Raw genomic sequence first — 13,238 nt, forward strand, 5'->3', positions numbered from 1 at the left:
TGTTTTTTCAAATGTGCAAAAATATTATTTATATCTATATATATATATGGCCTCATCTTTTGAGTAGGAGCTTTTAGAATCTATTAAATGGCCATGTAACAAATGCTTTATGTAAACTGTCAGAGAAATGTTGAAACACTAGGAAGGAAATGAAATTTCTATATATCCGCCAGTCAAGAACCCAGTATCCAGGCAACCTTAAGACTTTCAATCATGTTAAGGAATTGACAAAATAACTGAAAACAAGGAAGAAATAGAGGAATAAACCAAGGACCCACCTCTCCTACACTTTTCATAGAGCTACCAATTCGGCTGGATGTCCCATGGAAACGATCAAGATCCCAGCGAGGAATCTTGGTAACCATATAATCCAGGCTAGGTTCAAAGCAGGCTGATGTCTTCCCTGATACAACATTCTTGATTTCTGGAAGTGGGATTCCTAGGGCAATCTTTGCAGCAATGAATGCCAGTGGGTACCTACAAATGAGGAGACAATTTTTTTTTCTTTCAGCAATAAGTATTAAACATAGCCCAAAACATAAGTTTATCTCTCTTAGAAATTCTGGTATTATTCCACATTGTGGCATAAAATACACTACTTTCTAGTCTATGAAGATTTAATAGTCTTTTATAAAATAATGTGTCAGGATAAAGTGTAGAGGCATGAATCACAAAGAATTGACTCTCTATGCCTGACATGCAGCGCTACAATTCCCAACCTTCACCTCTTCAATCTAAAATCAATACCTTCCTTGATAAATAAAGTGCTCACTTGTGTACAACCTCCACTAAGATTAGAATCTGCCAAATGTTCTTTTGAAAAAATATATACATGTCTGCACCTAGAAGACGGTGGAGTTCGCTGGTTACCATGGTGTACATAATAGTCAGAAAATAGAGTCACTGCAAGTTGGAGTTTTTGCTCTGTCTCCAAATTATAACTTTGGGCTCCTTAAAAAACTAAGACTCTGGAGACTTGACTATCGTCCTCTGGAATGTCAGCTTTGGTAATTATATTTCAGAAAATCATTCAAAGCGCCATATGAGTCTTTTAGTACAACTCCCCCATCTAACAGATGAGGAAACTGACTGAGGCGTTAGCGATGTGCCCAAAGTCACACAGTCAGTAGTAGGACCTGGAGAATTCAGGCCCCCTGTCTCCTGCTTAGAGCAAGTCCTTTCACCACTCCAACAACACTGTGTAGCCACATTAAAAAAATACAATTTTTAAGGTAAATATTTTTCTCATTAAAATGCCATGCAATTTAAATGCCAGATGTTAAATATGTTAATAGAAACAAAAGATACTAATTAATTTTCCCACCAATTATGCTTCCTAGCAGTTGTTCAATGGATAGCAGATTTATTTACTTGGCTGCAACACTTACCTATAGAAAACCCTACAATGTTTAGATTTGTGGAGCTTTGTTAAAATAGAATAATGTGTATTAAATGCTTGATTCTAACAAACTGTATTATTTGTCTCCCATTCACTATAAACCTAAAGAAGCCAGTTAAGGACTAAAATTAAGGATCAGTTTGCACTTTTTAATGATATCTGCAAAGTGCAATTAAGAAGCAGAATTTCCACAGCTTGCTTTGACCACCCAGGTTTTGATTAGCTTATGATTAACCAGCAAGCAAAGCCAGCTAGCAATACCGTTTGCCTCAATCTGGCAGCAGCTCATTGATAACCATGTCCTTAGGGTCTTAAATGATTTGGAGCCAGCATACAGAAATGGTGGCTATAGTTTATAAATGCAGCACAGTCTTCCACTAGCTATCAATTTCCCAATTCTATCTGTGAAGAATCTGCAAACCCACGGTCAAGCAATCTAGTCTTACCCAGTGGCTTTTGAGGCCAGGGCAGAGCTTCGGGACAGTCGGGCATTCACTTCAATGATGCAGTACTCCATTGAGGTAGGATGAAGGGCGAATTGAATGTTGCATTCACCCACAATGCCCAAGTGACGAACGACATTGATTGAAGAACGTCTCAACATCTGGAACTCCGCATTGGAGAGGGTCTGGGCAGGGGCCACAACAACTGAATCACCTGTACATCCGAGCAACATTCATTATTTGGTGTGATATCTATATAACCAAGTTTAGTGACTTAATCTGTCTGTGCCATATAAGACACAGAACAGTCCCAGGGTTAGTTGGGAAAGGAATTATCTTAAGGTAATACATATAACACATGTCAGGTTTTATTCCTTCCGATTCTTGTTCTGCCTGTATTACTCTGGTGTACTACTTACAGAAACCCCTCTAACCTTTCCCAAGCTCATCTAGCTATCAAGGCTTCAGTCATTTACTTACAAGATTGACATTAACTTCTCCAATTTCCCTTCTCTTCATCTCAGATTATCTCTCTCCCAAGTTCTTCCTTCCATAAAGTATCATCTCCTCTTCACCCAAATATTCCTCTATTTCTTCCTTGTTCTCAGTTATTTTGTCAATTCCTTATCATTGAGAGTCTTAAGGTTGCCTGGATACTGGGTTCTTGACTGGCGGATATATAGAAATTTCATTTCCTTCCTAGTGTTTCAACATCTCTCTGACAGTTAACATAAAGCATCCACCTATTTTCTGTATCTCATCCCTTCCAATGTTGTCATTCCTTTCCAATCATGCACCATCCCTTCTGCCTACAAACATGCTAAGATCTCTACTGGCTCCAGAAGACCCTCTCCCAACATAGCCAGACAATCATAGGAACCATCTCCCTTATTCTTTATATGACTAAACTTGAAAGTTTACCAATTTTGCTTATTACACATTGCCATATAATTCCTTTCAATATGGCTCACATAACCAACTTTGCGTACACAGTGTCCTCTTGAACATCCAAAAAACCATATTATTAAATCCTCATTCTTGACCTTACATAGAATTTGATAAAGCCAAAACCAAAACTGTTTCACAAAATACTTTCTTGCATGAGTTTACAAGGTACTGTACCACCCTAGTTTTCTCCCTATCACCTCCTCCTCACCCTCTTCTTTTTCAACACTAATCCCTCCTCTTTCTCTGGCCCTATAAATCTTAATGTTTGACCCAATTCCCTCTCTTTCTATACATATGCTTTTCAATACTTAGCCTATACCTCAAGCATCAGTTATTTCCTTTAAACTAGTAACTTACAATAACTTTGTATCAACTTCTTTATTTCTAGCCCCTTTTCTTGAATTATAGCTCCACTTTCTCAACCCTCTTCTTGATAGTTTCACCCACACCTCAAATTTAGCATTTTTAAATCCTAATTCATCACCTTTCCCTTCCTGAGAAATTCATTTCATCTGTTTGTATTACTTGTGGCTCATTCACTTGATGACACCCTGGTCTGCTTAAGCCTTCTTAACCACACTCCTTATTTCTCAACATCAAGTCTTAGAGAGTTTACTTTTACTATGTACCTATATTTGACCTCTTCCTCAAATGAAATCAAGATATTAACACCTGCCTGACTTCATAGGCAGGTATTGTGAAGATCAAATTAAATGTGAGAGTATTTTCAACACAGCAAAATATTATATATATGTGAAACTTAACCACTAGTCTGTCAGCTAAGAACAGTGATTTAATGAAAAGAACTTAATAGAGACCGCTATGGGCCATCAGAGACACTACTATAATTCTTGAAGATTCTTTGCCTACCTGTATGAACACCCATGGCATCAACATTTTCCATGTTGCAGACAGTGACACAATTGTCATCAGCATCTCGGACCACTTCATATTCTATTTCTTTCCAGCCTGTCACTGACTTCTCCACCAGAATCTGGTTGGTCATAGCAAAGGCCTGAAAATTGGTGGCAAAACATATCAAAAAGAAAGGAAAGACACTGCTTTAAACATGGATATTTGGCAACATGCTGTGGCCTAAATCCTGGTCAGCAAGGAAGTCTCAAGCCTAGGTTCTATCCTCTTCTGTGTGCCAGAAGGCGCAATGTGTCAGAAAATCAGTGAGTACTAGGAATAGCATCCTGCAGTGAATATGCTTGATTTACATTATTGAGCACTTGCCATTCAAAGTGCTGATATGACATTAAATCAAACTAATTTAGGAAAAAGAGAAAATAATTGAGCAATCAGGCAGAGAGAAATGAAATTATTTCAGCAGCTAGGCTTCTGTGAAACCAGAAAATGTGATAAGTGCAAATAAATATGGAAAAATAAGTCTAAAGGCTTCGGCTTTCTCTAAAATAGCTGAGGGTGCTTTGTACAATGACACACAATAAAAGTCAGTGGATGTTGATGAGGAGAAGAAAGGAGATGATGATGGTTGTAAACAGTTAGCCAAGATGGCATGTGAAACTTGGGAATTAGAAGAAGTCATATGCAACTATTATTATGGTTAATCACTGCGTAAGTGCTTAAATACTCTGAGTCATATATCATGTATGCCTGATTAAACAGATATGAATTAGTATAATTATCATTTCATATTTACTGAGTACCCACCGGTGGGAGGAATACTGAACCTGCAATATGAAAGAGGCAGTCTCTGACCTCAGGACATTCGGTGGCTGAAAATCCAAGACAGAAACATCCCTTTGTCTCATAATATATTTGATTTACAATGGCAGTGAAAGGAAGAGAAAGCAGCTGGGGAAAGTAGTTTGAATTTTTTCAGATTATTAGCAGGCACTATAATGAAGTAATAACTCAATGTTAGTTTCCCTGCAATGTGTCTCAACGCTATTTTTTGAACCTCACTCAACAATACAGGCTCCAGCATGTGCAGTTGAAAATGTAATACCTTTGTCTCCACAGCTGTCTATGATGAGTGGTTAGGAAACTGTAGTCAGTGTTAACAATTTAATAATGATTCATATGTCATTAGGATTGACTGCTAACAGAAGAAATCTGGGAAACAAAGGGTATCAATTTTGGTAGCCTTCTGATGGAGCAGACGTGCTATTTGGATACAAGGACGATTGAGATCATCGTCACCTGTTACCTTTTTTTTCTCTCAAGTCTCAGATTTTACGCAAAAGACTAACTTTGGGACCTCGATGAGTTAGTGCAGCTTCGAATGGTGCTAAATATAATCTCAAGAAAATAAAGTGTAGCTTAGGATATAAAGATACATAATTATTCTCAAGGGAAAAGCTAGGTGTTTTTTTTTTTCAACAAAGAAAACCATCTAATGACTTATCAACTATTTTAGAGGAATATAAATAAATAAAAACTATCGCATTCTCAAATTGTCTTCATTGTAAACATTGTTAGACAATTTAATATCAGAATGGCTTTTTACTCAGTAAAATATATTTTTAATTGAGAAAAAATACACATTGCCACTATTGGCAGTAATAATGAGGTTGCTAATACCAAAAATACTAGGAACATCTAATATGCTTGAGGAAAAGAAAATTTATACCTCCATAAACTTATCTTTTCTTTAGATACATGATTCAGGGATTCAGAAGAGAAACAAGAAACATTTACGTTAGATATGTTTCCCTTTTTTATTAATTTATTATTAATATAATAACTTTATATTGTTTTATTTTGTTTTATTTGGGAAAATTAAGTGCAAGTTGTTGACATGTACGTTTGTCATTATAGTTATTTAAACATATCTAGTTGTATTTATCTGTTCTCAAAATTCTGTGTCAGTAATTCAAGGGACTTATTTTGTCTCACTCCAAAAAGTAAGTAGTGATAAAGCTATAGGCTCGGCTTGGCAGTTACTCAGCACTCTCCCCAAGAGCTCTCACAATAATTCTGTCACACTCACCTCCATGACTGCCATGTACATTACATGGGCCTCTTAGCTGCATATGTATTCATTAATTCAAGAAATGACTGTCAAGCCCCCAGCATTGCTAGGCATAAAGTTCTATTATGTGGGAATACAGCACAGGCAAAACTTCTGCTTTCATGAAACATATTTTCTGTGTTCATCTCTAATTTATTTCCTCAAGATTTCCCCTTTAATACTTAAGGAAAAGAGTATTCAGTAATATTTTAAAGTGATTTTTTACAGAAAATTGATTTTAAATACTTAAATCTCACTTTTGCTTATATATGCATGTGTGGGAGTTGGCAGATAGCTCATTCATTTACAATAGTAAGAGGTTTTACCATATACATTTTAAACACATAAATTTGAGTTAAAGCTAAACTACTCCATCTGTTTTGTTTCACTTTCTGGCTGTTATCCATGTCATATTATTTCAAAAAATAATGGGAAAAAGTGGACATTATATTCCTTTTTTTTATTATTAGCCACTAAGACACAATTTAGCATGATAGGTGTTTTGGAACAGATCTTGAAGCAAAGATAGAGTTGAATTGAATTCACATCACTGAAATCAATAGACAGACAACAAAGATGGACTTTAGAATGACCAGGAGTTTACCTGGGACCATCCGGGTTAACTCCAAGGTTCAGTGTAAATAATTGTGCTGCATTTCCCTTTGAAAGGTGTCATCTTTTGGACAACACGTTTAAAGAATATGACAGTGGTTTAACAAATGAGAGAAAAGGTTGTTCCTCATCCACACAACTTTCTCTAATTGAAAGGGTATATTGAGTCAGTTCTCTTGGTTCGTGAGAATTTGGCCTGTTAAAATACATACCTTTGTGCTGAGATCCAGTAAGGTCTCCTTATTGGGACAGATGCCTGACCCTAGCCCACCCAGGGCATAGGCAGAACGGATCATCACTGGGTAGCCAATAGTGTCTGCTGCCTTCAGGGCATCCTCAATCTGTCAACAAGAACAAGGACTAGCACTTTTCAAAGCTGACCACACTAGCAGAAAGGACTGCACCAAGAGAGTCTAGCAACTCAGGAAATCAGTTTATCTGGGGAGAATGACTATGGAAATGTTCTATTATTCTAACTACTTTTGCAAAATAAGTGTTGTTTTATAAATTTTAAGTAAAATTCTAGGGTTTTTCTAATATAGCATGAAGGTGCTTTTTATTCCTTTGTGGTTCATTTTATTTTGCAGTAAAAAAAATAAAACAATAGCCAAGCCAAAATAATTATCATTAATTTGAGAATGGGAGCCATATTGAATTTTTAAGTTCAGTTTAAAAGTCTTCATTTCTTAATGAAACAAGGTTTTCCAGTGCTGAAACTAACTTGGTGTTACTGCAATAAGCCATTAGGAATACTATATAGAAAGAAATTTTCCATTTTTCAAGTTCAGTCAGAGAGTAGTCCCAGAAGCTTGTTTTTTGGTTTTTTTTTAACTTGCAGAATACAACATATGGTGGTTATATTTTTCTGTCATGGAATATTATTACACTACCAATGGGAATGTAATTACACCTTTCCCATATGCCTGCTTCCCATCCCAAGGAAGCAAGGACATAATTAAATCTGGCAATGAAGGAATAAATGTACGGTAGGAGCTTTCCAAATGTTCAGCACAGCTATCCCGGGACTACTCCTGATTGACAGCTTTGCAACATGGTATGTACTTGATAGAATCCTTTTCTGAAACATACATAGGCCATTTTTAGTTGTCCTGGCAGTACTTGCTTTATCCTTAAATATTTGCCTATTTCTACAATGGGAAAGTTGCATCAAAACCCATCTCTACTTCACTGACTAAAGGCCTGAAATCAGGAATAAAGCCAGAACAGGAACAGATGTACACCAAACTGACTTTTTCCTGGCGCCTGGTAAAATGGCCTACCAACAGGCAAAGAATAAGATAGAAAGTGTTAACAGAAATGCATAACAATCTGTCCCCTTCAAACATCTCAACAGAGGTTTTTCAGTCATAAATATTACTGATTAGATCCAATGGCTTTTTTTCTAGATAATTTCATTTTAAAATGTTTATGCCATTCTAACAAGAAAAATGTAGTCCAATCGTTTCCCATTTGCAGGTCATTTGCACATACAAGATGTGTGACTGATCTCAGAAAGAAGGTAAAATGACTTAGTTATTGCAAGTTGATGTGGTTGTTTTAACTCAGAAGATTTTACATTCAGTGGCGTTTGAACCATTGATAAACCATTTCATCTCTTGGCTGTTTCCCTTTCCAAAAAGTAAAAAGTAATACCTATCTCTAACTTTTCAGCATTGCAGCAACTAATACAAATGTCTCTGAGGTAATAACACATTTCTGGAAGAAAATATATGCAAATATAGTAATTCAACTATTATTTTAGGCATGACAAATCATTCTCCCCAAAATGCAAGACAAATAGTGGCCTTGTTTCTCCAAAATAAAGGTTCTTTACCGATTCCACTGCAAAGCTTGGAGCAATCCTTTCATTAATCTCATTTAGTTTGTCTGAGAACAGCTGCCTGTCTTCTGTGGCCATAATGGATTCAACTGAGGTCCCCAGGACTTTCACGCCATACTCCTTGAGCACACCTCTCCTGAATAGTTCCACTCCTATAAAAGAACCAAATATAATCAGTTTTTAAAATTTCAAACTCTCAACATCTTTTTTAACAGATACCTGAATAAAATTTTTTTAATCTTAAAATTAACTCCAAGAAGTCACCTCAGTTCACAATAGAATTATACTTACAGTAAAAAAAACTTTTTCTAATAAAAATTCTGAAGACATTCTAACAAAATATTTTGTTGTTGTTCCTATTTCTTATATTACTGCCTTCTCCAAATGACTTTTATTATCCTCATTAATGAAAATCATGGAGTTACAGTGAGCCTGAAGGCATTAGTCTACTCCCTTTTCTCGTAGGGTTCATTCCTGTAATAAAATTCTCTTATTTAAATAATCCCAGTAATAGAGCCTCTATCTGAGTGAAAATCATCAAAATTGTTTGTGTTTCCACTCTTTGCTATCTAACTTTGACTAAGTCTTTTATATTTCATGTAAAAATTACATCACCAACTTCTTACCTCAACCAGCTAATGATATTCGCATTCATGGTTTAGTTCCAAAGGTCTGAAGCATTTTAAAGACAGAGTATTAGACTCAGGAGATCCATGGAGGAATGGTAGAAACCGATCTAGGTTATCATGAAAATACATGGAAAAGCCAAATGCTACAGAGCCAACATGTAAGAGCACAGAGTGCATAATCAATGCTAATTCTCATTTTCCATTCATAATAGTTTCTCAGATCCACTGGTAACAAAGAAAAGCAATATCCTGAGATGGTAGAGGGAGACCCAAAAAATCCTACATGGCCACCCCGAAACATTAAAGCAAAAGGTTTCTTTTTGTCCTTTAGCTGTTCTGTGAAATAAACCAGTAATATTCATCATAGGACATTTTCAGGTGTCTGCTATCTGCAACCTCACATAGTACAGGAAAGTTTCTACGGACACAAAGAGCACAACTGTTAGATGGATTAGTCAAACCAAAAATATTTTACATAAGTGCATGGGCCAAAACTCTGCAATTAAAAGAACTCACCACAGTTCAGAGCTGTCTGACCACCCATGCCTAGAATTAACCCATCAGGCCGTTCCGCCTTGATGACCTCCGTAACAAACTGAGGAGTGATGGGGAGGAAGTAGACAGTGTCTGCTTGCTTTAAGCCCACCTCATTGGTCTGCACCGATGCAATGTTTGGGTTCATCAGGACAGTTTTGACATTTTCTTCCTGAAAGAAAAAAAAAACACAGAATCTGAATACCTGGACTAAAGAAGAGAATGACCATATTCAAATGAATGGTGTTACTGGGTAACAAAGCTTTTAGGTTATTCTGAGGGCTGTAGAGTAATGGGACTAGTGAGTGGAAGTAAAAGAAGACAAACATTTGGTGAAAGGATGGCAGAAATTGCTTGAAAATAAAATTATCCAGAAAGAACTGACTGTCTCATGAGGGTCACTCTGAATTTCTTACCACTGGAGGTATTGAGCAAAGTTGGAGAAAAATCTAGAGAATTTAACTAGAATTCCAGAAATACTACTGCATTTTATACCTCAACATCTTAAGAGAATAAAATATTTTAAAAAGTAAATATGAGTAAAATAAAAAATGGCACGAGAGGCAACATCGAAGATGCTTCCCTTTCTAATGTTTGTCAGATAACAACATTGGGTGTACATTTAAAATGAAGGATAATGTATTCCTTTCTTGCTGGAAGTACTGAGCCTTTTGCTGGTTTCTATGTTATTTAAAAATTTTTCATACCTGCTCTAACAAAGAACATTATATAACTGTTTGTACAATTATATTAAAAGATGAACATATGGCAAAAAAAATAAAATAAAAATGTGTGTGTGTGTGTGTGTGTGTGTGTGTGGGTGTGTGTGTGTATGCATAAAGGTATTCATAGTGCTATCTCATTTCTGACATCTGGAGAGACTTCCAAAATAATTCCTCATGTAAGTGTCTAAGGATAATAGCTTTATAAACCAGGATGAGGGTGACACTTAGCAAAATAATTATTATGAAATATGGCTATATGTTTCTTACTATTTTACCTATCTAAAAAGAAAACAAAATATTCAGAGGAAAGCATAGAAATCATCCCTGAAAGCCCTATATAGCCTTGGGGAGGATCTGAATGAAAAATCAGATATATTTCATAGTACTTTAAATTCAATTAGTGCCTTACAATTTATGATGTACTTGATTAGTTTATTTGCTTTTTATATCAAGAGAAGAGAAATCTCCACCTTACAGATGAATAAATTGAGAGTCAATAGGCTAAATGACTTGCCAAAAATCTCACAGCTGATAAGTGGCAAAATTAGGACTCTAATCCAAATCTATGGTTTAAGTCCTATACCATTTCCTCAGTATAAGTCTTCTCTCAAGATTTTAAGGAATTGTTTTAAAAAGAGTATTATCAATAAGATATTGAACAGATACACACAGATAAGCAAATGTATTTAAAATATGGGTTGGAATTTAAACAACTGAGTCCAGACTGGGAACACATAATCAAGCAAGAGTATCTTGCTACTGAAGAAAAATACCAACAGACTTGAGTATATTTGTAAGTATTTTCCGGAATGTGCTTATACAATGAATATAACTATTTTTATAAATCAGATTGTATAGGAAAATATCACATAAATGCCTGTGAAGGGTGTCTATTCATTTTTAAATTTATAAATAATTTAAAACCATTTTAACAAATTTTACATCCTTTTCATAATTTAGTTCTGGCTACTTTACATGCACCATCTAATTATTTTTAAATATTTAGTTCATAAATTCATTTACATTAACCTCCTAATGAATTACAGTATTCTATCTAATAATTCCTATTCTTCAGTTAAAATACATAACTTCACCAAACATATGTAAAACACATTAAAAATACAAGCTACGAAAATATTAATATTTTATACAACTACCAAAGAGGATAAAAAATTATATGCTAGTTAAATGTATTTCTAAACCCTAAACACACTTAGATTGTGTTCTAGTCCATCTAAACCATTAGACATCCACTAATTATGAATATAGAGAGAAATTAAATCATAATACAATTAAGTAAAGCACACTTTGAAAATGAGAATGCACATGGGTGTACACCAATGCATGTATGGATAAAAGTATTAAAAAATAAATATAAATGGGAAGAAGTGTAATGTAATTGAGGGCTGTGTTCTACCTTTCTCAGCAGACATCTATCAGATGAAAATTTGCAGTAGAATACTGAATAAACCCAAAAGAAAAAGCAAAAATATTTGGCCAACTGTTTCCCCTGTCTGTCGTCCTGATCTCCTGCCTCCTTCCCTGTGTTGCGCTCTCTGAGCCAGGTCTCCGATGAGTGGCTTTATGCTGCAAGCCTGAGGCAAGGTCACAGAGAGCTCCCTTTGCCTCTGGTGGCCTGATGAGCACAAAAATGCAGACTACCCAGGGAAATGAGGACACCAAAGGGAGGTCAAGTTAGCTCTTACACAGAAATACCTTACATGGAGAGTGGCGTTTTTTCTAAAGATTTATTTTACTACGATAAAGAGTTGGGAAGATCTCAAAACACTCTGAAGTAACAAGAAAGGTATTCTTTCCCAAGTCGGTATCAAATCCTTTTTTCCACTTGAAAATCCAGCCACATCATTCTGATAGGTCATCCAGTCCAAGTCATAGATGAGGGAACGGAGTCCCCTATTGACAGGTAAAAACTTGTAAAGCTTGAACAAAAGGCACTGCTGCCTTTGCTCTCCTTACTGGATCTTCCCATTTCAACCACAGAGATGCCTGCAGAATCCCATGGTATGTCTGAAATACTTTAGAGCACCAAGGAACGTCCAAATTCTTCTTTCGTGTGAAAGACAAGTATAGTTTTAAAGTTCACTGCCTTAAAAGGAAGGAGCAACAACATTTATAAATGTGGCTTTATATGTTTTCAGTATAGGTAGGTGGTAATGTAGATAATTTTGCAGACCATTCTAACCTTTCTAATTTGCAGATGTGCACATTTGAGAAAGTTAAAAATCTCATCTGTGATCAAACTCCCTTTACATAAGAAATAGTTAAGGAAATTAATTTTAGTGACTTTGAAGAGGCAGTGCCATAAATCTAAATTATAAAATACTAATTAGACTCATTAAGGGAGTATATTAATTCTAGCAAAGATCTCTCACCTTCATGGCTTTTACAGCTTGTGATCCTGAGTAATCAAATTCACCTGCCTGACCAATGGACAGACCTCCGGATCCCAGGATAAGGACTTTGGAAACCTGTAATCAATAAAGAAACGGCATTACTTTTATTACTAACATGGGAACAATAAGGCATTTTCAAGAGGGGGGGAAGATAAACTGTATTATCTGGGTTTACATGGTGATTTAAAGTACAGTATTTTGGAAAAATATATGAGGAAAAAAAATTTAAACAACATCTCTTATTTCAAAGCATTTACCAAAGTTTGTGAAGTCTTTTCACTGAAGTAAAAAATTTGGGGAGGAGGTCTACATTTTATTTAAGCATATGTAAATATCTAAAAATAACTGCATACATACATATATATGCAAATATATACATCTCTGTGTAGTTATATATATTTTAGATAAGAATCTCTTTAAAACTTAATTGACTTGATATATTGTATTCAATATTCCATGGTTACTTCTGGACAAAGGATTCGCATAAACACAGAAGACAAGGGAACAGGGGTACACCTTCATATTTATATTTTGCCTTTACTTTACAGTTCAGTGCCCAAAAATACACAGAGAAAAGATAACCAAATTATTCACACTGTATATATGATTTCAAGCAAATAAAGATACTGCTTATTTTTTGAGCCACATTTTGCCAAGCCTTTCAGAGGAGAAAGATGCTCTTGATCACTGCAAAAGACAAAGATGTGGGAAATC

The 13,238-nt window shown here is 35.5% G+C and overlaps 1 protein-coding gene across 1 annotated transcript in view; it reads right to left on the reverse strand.

Annotated features, from left to right (window-relative positions):
• The window catches only part of CPS1 (carbamoyl-phosphate synthase 1), a 117,512-nt gene that overhangs the window by 63,805 nt on the left and 40,469 nt on the right, over positions 1 to 13,238 (reverse strand). The window contains exons 13-19 of the mRNA XM_036926789.2: positions 12,504 to 12,599; positions 9,368 to 9,557; positions 8,217 to 8,374; positions 6,595 to 6,723; positions 3,661 to 3,805; positions 1,846 to 2,056; positions 279 to 477 (exon numbers count right to left, since the gene is read on the reverse strand). Coding sequence (XP_036782684.2) covers positions 279 to 477; positions 1,846 to 2,056; positions 3,661 to 3,805; positions 6,595 to 6,723; positions 8,217 to 8,374; positions 9,368 to 9,557; positions 12,504 to 12,599 — 1,128 coding nt within the window. The remainder of the gene's footprint in view (positions 1 to 278; positions 478 to 1,845; positions 2,057 to 3,660; positions 3,806 to 6,594; positions 6,724 to 8,216; positions 8,375 to 9,367; positions 9,558 to 12,503; positions 12,600 to 13,238) is intronic.

Source organism: Manis pentadactyla, chromosome 6 (assembly GCF_030020395.1).
Source record: "Manis pentadactyla isolate mManPen7 chromosome 6, mManPen7.hap1, whole genome shotgun sequence".
Lineage (NCBI taxonomy): Eukaryota > Metazoa > Chordata > Mammalia > Pholidota > Manidae > Manis > Manis pentadactyla.